General features: G+C 38.4%; 1 protein-coding gene across 1 annotated transcript in view; it reads left to right on the top strand.

The window, feature by feature from the left end:
- The window catches only part of sgip1b (SH3GL interacting endocytic adaptor 1b), a 34063-nt gene that overhangs the window by 13269 nt on the left and 7132 nt on the right, over positions 1-13662 (top strand). The window contains 11 exon segments of the mRNA XM_084412725.1: positions 627-707; positions 811-885; positions 3563-4240; positions 6430-6551; positions 8040-8212; positions 8214-8310; positions 8314-8444; positions 8552-8707; positions 11074-11206; positions 12749-12951; positions 13040-13104. Coding sequence (XP_084268851.1) covers positions 627-707; positions 811-885; positions 3563-4240; positions 6430-6551; positions 8040-8212; positions 8214-8310; positions 8314-8444; positions 8552-8707; positions 11074-11206; positions 12749-12951; positions 13040-13104 — 1914 coding nt within the window.

The raw sequence follows: 13662 nt of genomic DNA, 5'->3' as shown, positions 1-13662 counted from the left end.
TGAAGGAACTAAAAAATTATCTTTGTGTTCATTTGTACATCCAAACACTGAGCAACTGCCATGCTTCACTCGTTTGCAAGCCATGATATCTCTCGAGGAAAAAAATATTTTCTCATGGGCGGGCCAAATTCTTTTTGCGGGCAAAGAAGAGAAAGGGGATGTAACCTTTCCCCTTATGACGACATAAGGGGAGGATTTCTAGATTCGCCCATCTGAGCTTTCATTTTCTTAAAAATACCCAGGGCTTGGTTTACACACATCAAAACGTCTAGCCACTGGGGGACCATAGGCAGGCTAGGGAACTCATATTAAGGTTAAAAAACCTCATAAAGTGAAATTTTCATGCAATGGGACCTTTAACACTTATTTTTGCAAGCTACTTTCACTTCTGCAATAATCTGCTGAGTGTTTCCTTTAAAAAGTGACTTGTGTCTGTATTCTAAAGTATTCATAAATTACAACCATTTAAGTTCAAATCTATGCTCAAAAAGGGGGTGACAGTTAACAGGTTAATCAGTTTATCAGAAAAATTTTCTTCTGTGTCTTGCTTTGCTTTGTCTTATGAAATATTTGTGTTGGTCAAGGATTGTATTGATGGGCGTTTCTTTCATTAATGTTAATGACAGTGTTCCTGGTTGAGCCGGAGCCCTGGTGTCGGTCCGCCTCTCTCTCCACCTGTGTTCTGAGCAGATCTCTGCCCACTGCTGGTACTGCTCCACATTCATCATCTTACAAAACAGTCTTTATTCAGCGCAATATTCAGTAAGGTAGTACTTCTTTCCGAACATGCCCTGTCAACTGTCTTTTCAGTTCCGCCTCCACTTCCTCCAAAGAACATTCCTGTCACTCCACCTGGACGCAGCTCTAGCTCTGTAGAATCCTCCGGTACGTACTGACAGCTCCAAGTAAACATCCAAAAACATGTCATTTCATTCTTTTCAAAGAACTGAGTTCCAGGATCGTCTTTCTCTAGAATACTTGTTCCTGGCTTTATGTTTGTGGTAGGGGTGTGCGATATTGTCAAAAATGATATCCCAATATTTTCTATGATTTTGTCAGTAACAATATTTTGACTATTTTGCTGAGTGTGTTTTTGTGCTGGTACCTTTACTGGTTTAGGTCTGTTGTGGACATTTTTGCCACCTTAAATTGATTTCCAGGGGCGTTTTACCTTTACAAGGGAATTTTTTTCTAACCTTATTAGATACAGTGAGGAAAATAAGTATTTGAACACCCTGCTATTTTGCAAGTTCTCCCACTTGGAAATCATGGAGGGGTCTGGAATTGTCATCGTAGGTGCATGTCCACTGTGAGAGACATAATCTAAAAAAAAAAATCCAGAAATCACAATATATGATTTTTTAACTATTTATTTGTATGATACAGCTGCAAATAAGTATTTGAACACCTGTCTATCAGCTAGAATTCTGACCTTCAAAGACCTGTTAGTCTGCCTTTAAAATGTCCACCTCCACTCCATTTATTATCCTAAATTAGATGCACCTGTTTGAGGTCGTTAGCTGCATAAAGACACCTGTCCACGCCATACAATCAATAAGAATCCAACTACTAACATGGCCAAGACCAAAGAGCTGTCCAAAGACACTAGAGACAAAATTGTACACCTCCACAAGGCTGGAAAGGGCTACGGGGAAATTGCCAAGCAGCTTGGTGAAAAAAGGTCCACTGTTTGAGCAATCATTAGAAAATGGAAGAAGCTAAACATGACTGTCAATCTCCCTCGGACTGGGGCTCCATGCAAGATCTCACCTCGTGGGGTCTCAATGATCCTAAGAAAGGTGAGAAATCAGCCCAGAACTACACGGGAGGAGCTGGTCAATGACCTGAAAAGAGCTGGGACCACCGTTTCCAAGGTTACTGTTGGTAATACACTAAGACTTCATGGTTTGAAATCATGCATGGCACGGAAGGTTCCCCTGCTCAAACCAGCACATGTCAAGGCCCGTCTTAAGTTTGCCAATGACCATTTGGATGATCCAGAGGAGTCATGGGAGAAAGTCATGTGGTCAGATGAGACCAAAATAGAACTTTTTGGTCATAATTCCACTAAACGTGTTTGGAGGAAGAAGAATGATGAGTACCATCCCAAGAACACCATCCCTACTGTGAAGCATGGGGGTAGTAGCATCATGCTTTGGGGGTGTTTTTCTGCACATGGGACAGGGCGACTGCACTGTATTAAGGAGATGATGACCGGGGCCATGTATTGTGAGATTTTGGGGAACAACCTCCTTCCCTCAGTTAGAGCATTGAAGATGGGTCGAGGCTGGGTCTTCCAACATGACAATGACCCGAAGCACACAGCCAGGATAACCAAGGAGTGGCTCTGTAAGAAGCATATCAAGGTTCTGGCGTGGCCTAGCCAGTCTCCAGACCTAAACCCAATAGAGAATCTTTGGAGGGAGCTCAAACTCCGTGTTTCTCAGCGACAGCCCAGAAACCTGACTGATCTAGAGAAGATCTGTGTGGAGGAGTGGGCCAAAATCCCTCCTGCAGTGTGTGCAAACCTGGTGAAAAACTACAGGAAACGTTTGACCTCTGTAATTGCAAACAAAGGCTACTGTACCAAATATTAACATTGATTTTCTCAGGTGTTCAAATACTTATTTGCAGCTGTATCATACAAATAAATAGTTAAAAAATCACACATTGTGATTTCTGGATTTTTTTTTTTTAGATTATGTCTCTCACAGTGGACATGCACCTACGATGACAATTTCAGACCCCTCCATGATTTCTAAGTGGGAGAACTTGCAAAATAGCAGGGTGTTCAAATACTTATTTTCCTCACTGTATATGCATCATATTTTGTCAAATTCTTACACTTGATCAATAAATTCAATTATAATAATAAGACACTATAGATATTGAAATCAATATCAACAAAATCTTTTTTGCACTGCAGAACTGCTACAGAAGCTGCATCTAAAACAGCATTTGCGCTGAAATGGTTTAAAATCGCTTGAATGTGTAAATTGGCAAGAAAAAAACATGTGCAAATGATCAACTTTCCCTCGATGAGGCTCAAACTTAGCAATTAATATGTGAATCACATGCGTGCCGAACCATGGGGCTTCACTGCCATTCACAAATCCTGTGGCCTCATGGGATAGTACAGTGTCCATTGTGTGTTGCTCAGAGACGCACAACAGTTTCATTGCAGCTTTGTTTGAAACTATTTTCATTGGTGAAGTAGAGCAAAAAAACTATATTGTCAACATTGTGTCTAAAATGTAACACAATATTATTTCCTTGTTTATTGAACTGTTGTATAAAAAGTTATTCAAGACAAAAGCTCATAAAGGGTCATTTTTGCCCCATATATTGAATTTTCGGGACATTCTAACTATTTTACAAGGCAAAAGAGAAAGTGTGCACTCTCAAGGCATGTTTTTGCAGTGAGCGACATACTCGATAATGTCAGCTTCAACTTTGTTAAAACAACAATTATATACACATATATGCAATACACCCCTAGTTTTTTGGTGGTGGTGAAAGATGGAAGAGTATTTGACAGTTCATTGTTGTTCTTTCCAATCAGGTTATTATAGCGTGGTTCCTAGTGTCAGAGGACATGGATCAGCTTCGGCCTATCAGGATTCCTCATTATCTGACCCGGCCACAGGGGCATTTATGCCTGACTTGGACTGTGTTTTCGGGCCTGTAGAAACGCCCAGGTCTGGATCAGATGTGGTGCAGTGCAGTTGGGTGAGCTTCAGCGAGGGCTCTCCCGCCAGACCTCCTCCACCAGATGAACCCGCCCCTTCCCCACCTCTGTCCTCTTCCCCCGCGGACTCGCCTCCGACCTCGCCCCTCAACCTGCCGCCTCCCGCCTCGCCCCCTCCCCCCCTGCACTCCATCCCGCCTCCAGATTCACCTCCACCACCACCGCCCTTAGACTCTCCTCTGAGTCCCCTGGACCTTCCCTGCTGCTTTCAGCTCCCAGAGCCTGAGCTCACCCTAGAGTCCCCCGTGACTCCTGCCAGCCCTGGACTGCCCTTCCTGCCAGCGGACCACCCTCCACATGGAGCCATACCTTCCCCTCTCACCTTGAGAGACGACAGTAGAAGAACCCCTGACTTGGCGAGCATGAGGGACGAGTTTACTGTGTTTGGCACATCACCCAAAGACATTGCAGCTGGAAGCTTCAGAGGAACCCCGCCTCCACTGCCCCCTCCTACTTACAGGAGTGTGATGGGCTCCCCGGGGCCCGGCAGTGGTAAGTTAGCAGTTGTTACTGAAAGGGATACTCCATCCATAAATGGAAAGTTCTCTCATCAGTTACTCGTACTCATGCTATTCCAGTTGTACAGTATATTATTTTCTTTCCTCAGATGAATGCAAACAAAGATCTTTAAGGATAATAAACCTTCTCTGTGAGTCCATATAATGCAAGTGTATGAGACCCCCATAGTTGACTCTTAAAAAAACCAAGCAAAACTAACACGAAAAGTAAGAAAATAGCTACTCTTTTAAACCTATAAACCATTGCTTCCTGCCAATGGTCATACATTGTTCATGAGTTCATGCTTGATGTAAACATCCTCTGTGCTGCTGCATCACTTCTCGCGTGAGCGTCAGGATGTACTTTTGTAGCGCTTCACAACGCTGTCATGAACCCACATATGACCGGAAGCGATGGTTTTTACAGTAATTCAAAAAAAAGTTTAAAATATTTTTCTAGCCTATTGTTTCGCTTTAGAAGACATTTATTTGTCATAAGTATTACCGCCGAATCAGCATCAACTTTGGAGGTTCTTTGTAGTATACAGACTCACAGAGATGGATTTTTTTTTTCTAAAAAACTGTGTTCATCTGAAGAAAAAAGTCATATACATTTGGGATGGCATGAGGCTGAGTAAATGATGAATGTTTTTTTTTGTTTTTGTTTTTGGGTGGAGTATCCTTTTAATACTGAAGAGAGCATAATGACACATTGACATGGAAATAATGAAGAAAGAAAAAAAAGACTAAATTCTAGACCAGTGGAGTCTTACAGTATTGAATGGAGAGTTTCAAAATGCTAAAGCTTGCATCCATGGAGCTAACTGATCTTAGCTTGTTTTTTCTGTTTTTTCAGATTTTAAGGTCAGTTGTTTTTGAACTATGAATTCTCTCTTATTGGCTAGCACACCTACATTTTATTATTTCCTTTGTCCAAGTACTGAGCACATGACATACAGTACTAAAGAAAAAACATTGTAATCATGTTTTACCAATTAATTCCCTTGTTTAATTTAGTTATACTATAGCCATGATGTAATTAAAACAAGGGAACTAATCAATAATTTGTGGGAACAAATTCTCGTTTTTGTCCTTTATGTCATGTGCAGGGCTCCGTACTGCTGTAATGGCATAATGGCAATATCGCATTTCATCAAGGGAAATGGATAGATTATTAACTTTATTCAAAAGAGTTTACAGTTTACAAGAGATTACAGTTTTCACCTTCTCAGAGAAATACTGTTACAAGACAGAGTATTATTAATATTTTAAACTCATTCAGTATTATTAATAATCCATGAAACTAAATGAGAACCAATACAATTATTATTATTATTATATAATAAAACTGAACAAATGAAAGAAATCACCATGTCAACAGGAGCCTTGATTGAACCATTATTATTATTTTAACAGCTGCATTAATAATAAAATTATTAGTTCACCCAAAAATGAAAATGATCCCATCATTGACTCACCCTCAAGCCATCCTAGATGTATCTGACTTTCTTCTTTCAGCAATCTGAGTTCTATTAAATAATATCCTTGCATAGCATCCATGCATCATAAAATTAATCCATACAACTCCAGTGGGTTAATAAATGCCCTCTGAAGCAAACCGATGGGTTTTTGTAAGAAAAATACTGTACAAATATAAATATAAAATGTTTATATTTAAAACTATAATCACTGGCTTCTGGCAACAGTTGTATCCGTGTTCACAAAAGATTGTTTTCGCGAGAGGGGTCCATTCGCACCTAAGCTTACGCTACTCCTACATCATACATCGAGTCAGAGGTCACCCTTCCGCCTGAACTCAACTCTCTCGTGATGCCGCATATGGCCATTGCCGGAAAACAGTGATTATAGTCTAGAAAGTTTTAAATATAGATATTAACCCCATCGAGCCGTATGGATTACTTTTGGAGCTTCAAAAACTCAGGCACTATTCAACACCAATATAAAGCTTGGAAGAGGCAGGATATTTATGAATATGGCTCTGATTGTGTTTGGCTGAAAGAGGAAAGTCATATACACCTAGGATGGCTTGAGGGTGAGTAAATCGTGGGATCATTTTCATTTCTGGGTGAACTGTTCCTTTAGTAATAATAATAATTAATGATAAATTAATGAATGACCACACTGAAGTACTTCTGTAATAATGATCTTATTTTATGTTCTTAGGGCCGTCCTCTCCCGCACGTGCTGGCACTCCACTGTCTGCTGGCAGCCCCATCCCACCTCTTCCACCAAGACCATCATCACGACCGAAACTACCACCTGGAAAACCAAACCTAGCAGATCTGGTATGACTCTCTCCACTGCTGTTGAAAAAGTTCACCTCAAAAGAAGATGCCTAGTGGTTCTCAACACATTGTCAAAGACATTAGCGTACTGTAATCCCAGTAAATTACCGTAAAATTACCAGAATTACACAAATATGCTGTTCATACAAGCAACGGTGTTCTGGCTTTTTAGCATTAAAGGGATAGTTCCCCCAAAAATGAAAATTAGCCCATGATTTACTCACCCTGAAACCATCCTATGTGTATATGACATTCTTCTTTCAGACGAATACAATCGGAGTTATATTAAAAAATGTCCTGGCTCTTCCAAGCTTTATAATGGCAGTGAATGGCCGTTTCTGCTTTGAAGTCCATAAAAGTGCATCTATCCATCATAAAAGTGCTCCACACGGCTCTGGGGGGTTAATAAAGGCCTTCTGAAGCGAAGTGATGCGTTTGTGTAAGAAAAATATCCATATTTAAAACTTTATAAAGTAAAATAACTAGCTTCCGGCCAAACGAACATACGGATTCCACAAGTGTAAAGCGCAACTTTATACTTAAGTAAAAAAAAAATAAGTGTTACTTTTGAGGGACAGGCATAGGGAGATGGTTTTTTTCTCTTAAAAACACGAGATGCGCATATTAGTATCCAACTGCAGAGCGGCATCGCTGATGAATTGAAAAGAAGGGAGGGTCTCGAGCGTGACACGTTTAAAAAGTTGAGAGACATGGCGCAACGGTCAAAGATGTCAATCTAGCTCATATTAACATAGAAAAACTATTAAAAAGCAGTAGAGCTTACTGTAAACGGCTCGGAGTAATCACGTCATCTCCATAAGAACTTCATGGTTTGCCGTTCGGACCTCGTACATGCTCATAACGGTAATCTTCATTCTTTGTTCACACTGAGCACCATACCAGTATTTAACTGGTAATGTTACAACTTCTCGTACTGGTAAATTGATGGAACTGTATTTTTTAAAAGGTCCTGTTCACACATGATCTCTTTCTGGTAATTTACCAGTAAATACTGTATTATGTGTGAAAGGGGCTAATATTTGTTTATATATAAATTATATTCATTATAAAACATTTTTTAATGACTTCCCAGGTCTAGAAATTACACATTTAATTATTTAATAAAAATGGCAGTTAAGGACACCAAGTAAAATAAGAAATATGATTTCAGTTTACATCTTGATTTGTATCTGGTTTAGCTTAATCAGAATCTTGTTTTATCTCATTTTAAATATTTAAAGTCATCTTGCCCCCTCTTTCGAAGTGTGCTGAGGGCCCCTGTTTGAGAACCACTGGCCTAGGAAATTATTGCTTTGGTTGTTCTCACTAATTCTAAAGATCCAAACAATAAACCTCAAGTATTTATGGTTATTTATACCCATATACTGCTCAAAGACAACAATAGTTGCAATTGTTCATTAAGGGAGTGTGAACTAGGCGTCAGATTTGTAATGTCTGGTTCAAGCTGTTATTTCTGTTTCCCCTCAGGCCCGTCCCTTCAGCCCCCCGATCCACTCCTGGAGTCCTCCACCCTTTGCTCCTCTGGCCAGAGCTGAGAGCACCTCCTCCATCTCCTCCGTCACCTCTCTGAGCACAGCCTCCACACCTACACTAGGCCGAGAACTGAACCTCTCTGTGTCAGGTGGGCCACAACACAGCTGTCCCAAGTCAGTTATCGCTGATTATACACAGTGTGAAGATGATAACAAGGCATAATGCCTTCTTCAGTTCAGTAAGTTGTGTGACCTTTAGATCAAAGTAGATCTCCTTCTGTATTTCAGCATGTTCCAGAGGTCCGAGTCCTCTCACAATGGGACCCCAAGACACTCTACCAGTGGCAGCCGCCTTCACGGAGACCATCAGCGCCTACTTTAAAGGAGCCGATCCAACTAGGTAAGCATGCAGGGCATATTTTAAAGTCAGATTTTGAATTTAGCTCATGTTTAGTTAAAATTTGTTGAATTTAATGTTTTTCTCTCGTGTCTTGCTGTGTGTTGTAGGTGTTTGGTGAAGATCACTGGTGAGATGGTGCTGTCTTTCCCGGCAGGGATCACCAGACACTTCTCCAGCCACCCCAGTCCACCAGTGCTGACCTTCACCATCAGTCAGTACAGTCAGCTGGACCAGGTCCTTCCCAACCCACAGCTGCTGTGCTGGTAATACAACACTTGCAACTAGTGAATGAATCGTTCAGTTGAACCACGCTTTTTAATGATTGTCAACCTGTGTTATGGTCAGTATTACAAATTATATGTTATTTTCTCTAAATGTATTAAAAACAAAACAAGCAATGCTACTCACTAACCGGTTGTTGAGAACACACGACGAAAAAGATTAGATTCAAAAGTCTTTAATGAGTAACAGGAAATGCAAAAAACGTTATACACTGATGAGACCAGGCAAATGAGAACAGAGACACTGGAACTTAGGGTTGTTGACACGACATTGTTTTAAAAACGTAAAATTTTGGCCGTTCATTCAGACAACAACGGCGTTTTGGGTGTCTGAAAATGTGAAGTTTTGAAAACGGGTTTCAAAGTGCAAGCTAACGGTCTCTGTGTAAACAACAAAAACTTGAATTTGTGAAAAGATGACGTCATTAACACCCTTAAAATCAAGAGCAAACAAAGGTAATCAAACTCGCACAGCTGAACTGAATGATGAATCAGATCAGTAACCAAGGGAACTAACTACGGCACCGACAGGCAGGGAAAAACAGCTACAACTGTGACAGCTACAAGCAAATTTAGGCATCACAACATGATAATGTACAGTATGAAAAATATATATTCATTTTTAATTCTACTTAAGATTATATTTAACTTTGTTATTAAATTATTGGTGTTGATTAACTATAAGCATTAGATGATGGCAGAGGTAATCTAAATGTAAAAATATGGAAAATTAGCTTGAACAGTTAAAAATCCGCTGAATATCAGCTGATGTTGAATCAAACAATATATCAAACAATAAACAGTACAGATACATTTAAAAATTATAATATCGGCTAATAACCGATATGGTATAATGATCATCCCTAGTTGGAACCGTAGACAATGTAACATTGCTTATGAATAAATAGCTATTGTATAACTGTTATTATAGGTAAAGGGGTGGTTGATTATGATTTCACTTTTCTAACTCTAGTTAGTGTGTAATGGTGCTGTTTGAGCATAAACAACATCTGCAAAGTTACAACGCTCAAAGTTCAAAGCAAAGGGAGATATTTTCTTTTACAGAAATTTCTTTTTAAGGACTACAACAAACGGCTGACATTCCTCCCGGGTTAGTGACATCACCAACCATAACATTTACATAAACCCCGCCCTCAGAACACGATTTATAGATGATCAAGACAGAATATGCTAATCAATGACTAGAAGATAACTACACATAAACTACACAAATTCATCAACTAACCATTCAGAAATGTTGTCTACATGCTGTCACTTCTTCTTGAGTCTCTCCATCTTTCTGACTCCGGTTTGAACATAAAAGGCTAAACGTTTTTTTTAATTTTCAGTGCATGTCTGTGTGAGTGCAAGCTGTTGTAGCTCCGCCCTCTGTGCCGGGAGCAGCAGCTCATTTGCATTTAAAGGGACAGACACAAAAACTGTGCGTTTTTGCTCACCCTCAAAAATTGACAACTTTAACATGCAATATAAAAATATCTGTGGGGTATTTTGAGCTAAAACTTCACATACACACTCTGGGGACATCAGAGATTTATTTTACATCTTGTGAAAAGGGCATTATACCACCCCTTTTACTAAAACATACAAAATAGAGGGAAATTCTTAACCTTAAAAAAACATATAGAAATCATGACTTGGAAACTAAAATTACTAAAACGGAAAAACAAAAATCAGAACTTTTAAAAAGGCTATTTAAAAATATCAATAATACTATAGTAGTATCTAAATAATACTAATATAACATTATGCTATATAAACAACAGTTACTTAATACTTTTTCACTGCACATAAATGCTTCTGATAAAAACTTCTGGGAACTCATTAGAATGACTCAGATGAGTCAGTTAATTATTTTTAAACCAGTTCTTTGAAATAAACATTCACTAATCTGCCGTTATTGTCCAATAATTCTGAATTCTGTAAAAAATAAAAGGTTTATTGTTTTGTGACAAACCAATATACTTTGTCCAGTCTGATATATATTGGCCCTATATTGCTCATTTTGAGATGATCTGCATCAGTTAACTAACCTATTAACAAGAGTGGTCATTTTACAGACTTGCAGACATTAAGTTGAGGATGTTTTAAATATGTTAAATATGTTTTTAAATATTTTTTGTTTAATGAATGTAATATTTTGTACAGTAAATGTATATTCATTTTATTTGCTATCATTAAAGTGCAGTGTCATTATATCAGCATTATATAACAGCCTTTGACCACTCTGCTCACTAGATATCAGCTTTGGTTTAAAAAAAAATCTTGGCCAACGTTTTAAAGCCCTTTTGAGAGAGCATTATTTGAACATGAATATTTCCATCCTGCAGCGACACCACACCACCAACAGGTGACGCGAAGGAGTTCTGGGTGAACATGCCAAACTTGTTGAGTCACCTGAAGAAAGTGGCTGAGCAGAGGCCACAGGCCACGTATTACAATGTGGACATGCTGAAGTACCAGGTGGGATTTTGCACATAAACATGATCTGTGAGGATCTACATAATTTAAAGGGATCATGACATGGATTATTCTTTTATTATTTTAATGTTTCTTGAGGTTCACTTATAATGTCAATAAAGTTTTTTTTGCACACAAAAAAAAAAATATATATATATATATATATACAGTACCAGTCAAAAGTTTGGAAACACTACTATTTTTAATGCTTTTGCAAGAAGTCTCTTATGCTCATCAAGCCTGCAGTTAAAAAAAAAAAAAAAAAAAAAAAAAAACAGTAATATTATGAAATATTATTACAATTTAAAATAATGGTTCTCTTTTTTAATATACTTTAAAATGTAATTTATTTTTGTGATGCAAAGCTGAATTGTCATCAGCAAGTACTCCAGTCTTTGGTGTCTTATGATGCTTCAGAAATCATTCTAATATGCTGATTTATGATCAATGTTGGAAACAGTTGTGCTGCTTAATATTTTTTTTATAACCTGAGATACTTTTTTCAGGATTATTTGATGAATAAAAAGTTAAAAAGAACTGTATTTATTTAGAATAGAAATCTTTCGTAACAATATACACTACCGTTCAAAAGTTTGGGAACAATAACTATTTTTTTTTTAAGAAATTAGTACTTTAATTCAACAAGAATGCGTTAAATTGATAAAAGGTGATGGTAACGATTTATATTGTTAGAAATGTTTTTATTTTGAATAAATGCTGTTTTTATGAATAAATGCTGTTAACGTTTTACTCATCAATGAATCCTGAAAAAAGTATTCCAAAAAAATATATTAAACAGCACAACTGTTTCCATCATTGATAATAACTGAGTATCAAATTATCATATTAGAATGATTTCTGAAGGATCATAAGACACCAAAGACTGGAGTACTTCCTGATGAAAATTCAGCTTTGCATCACAAAAATAAATTACATTTTAAAGTATATTAAAAAAGAGAACCATTATTTTAAATTGTAATAATATTTCATAATATTACTGTTTTTTTTGTTTTTAACTGCAGGCTTGATGAGCATAAGAGACTTCTTGCAAAAGCATTAAAAATAGTAGTGTTTCCAAACTTTTGACTGGTACTGTATGTGTGGAAAAATTATTATTTTCAACCCTCATTGTCTGAAATGATCCGTTTTTAAGGGGCGGCTCCTTTAAAGGTTTGTTAGTAAATGGCCACTGTTATGATTGGCTGACATTATCCATATAATACCTTCATTTACAAACAAAGCATTATGAAATCATTTACTTATGGTTTGCGATGTAGCTGCTGTCAGATCCTGTACAGTTCGATGCTTCATCTGTCAACAAAAGTTTCTTTGCGATCTCTCCATTACACTGTGCCTCATTTACAAAACAATCTGCAGTCACACGCTCCAACCAAACATATAAACCTCCATGACGCCATTAAAAATAAACCATCCACTAGTTCCAGACACTGGGCAAATTTGATTTCTCATGTCATGACCCCTTTAAACCTGAATCTGGTCATCCTCTCTATAGTAGTGTTAGATATTTGAGATTTGTCCTTCCAGGTGTCCACTCAAGGGATCCAGTCCACGCCGCTGAACCTTGCGGTGAGCTGGCGTGGTGATGCCAGCAGCACAGACCTCAGGATAGACTATAAATACAACACAGAGGCCATGGCCACTCCCACACCACTCACCAACATCCACTTCATGGTAGCTGTGGATGGTGGCGTGAACAAACTCCAGGCCATGCTTCCACCTGCCACCTGGTAAGGATCTATCAAGAAAATCACTCTAAAAAAATCAACAGCAGGGTGTTGATGTATTGTAATGTTTTCTCATTCCTTGCTTTTAAAGGAACCCAGAGACGCAGAAAATTGTGTGGAAGATCCCAGAGCTCTCACAGAGATCTGAAAATGGAGGTAAATCCCCTTTAGATGTTAACTGGTTGGAAGGGAAGCCCTCTAAAAGCTTTGCTAGAACGTTTAGCTCATGTTGGCAACTGTACAATGTGGTACAACTGGCAGAATGCCCCAATGGCAGTAAATTGAATCTCAACTAAGGCCATTTTTACACCTGGTATTAAGATGTGTTTTGGTCGATCGGAAGACAAGTAGACGAGGGAGACACATTCCCGTTTACACCTGATGTTTTAATCCGTCTCTGTTGTCCACTTTCAACCACTTCTGTCCTGATTTATTTGAGGGGAGGGTCTATGGGTGGGTAAATTTATGGGATTTTTCAGATCTAATGAACGAAATAAGCTCTCACAATTCACATATGAACGTGACCGGAGACAGTGTAAAAACATACGGAGAGCATCAGCTTTCGTTTCTGCTCTGACAGCCGCAAGATCACGCCGAACGCTTTGAGTGTGTGTTAGAAATCAGGAATGGTGACATTGGTGAGAGAACATTGTGCTTGGTATGTTTTTCGTCTTCAAACCAAACTTGGGTCTCCAACCATTAAATATCCAATAG

Source organism: Rutilus rutilus (genome assembly GCF_951802725.1).
Source record: "Rutilus rutilus genome assembly, chromosome: 6".
Classification (NCBI taxonomy): domain Eukaryota; kingdom Metazoa; phylum Chordata; class Actinopteri; order Cypriniformes; family Leuciscidae; genus Rutilus; species Rutilus rutilus.
The sequence above is the reverse complement of the archived record's forward strand: the minus strand, read 5'-3'. Positions and strand labels throughout refer to the sequence as shown.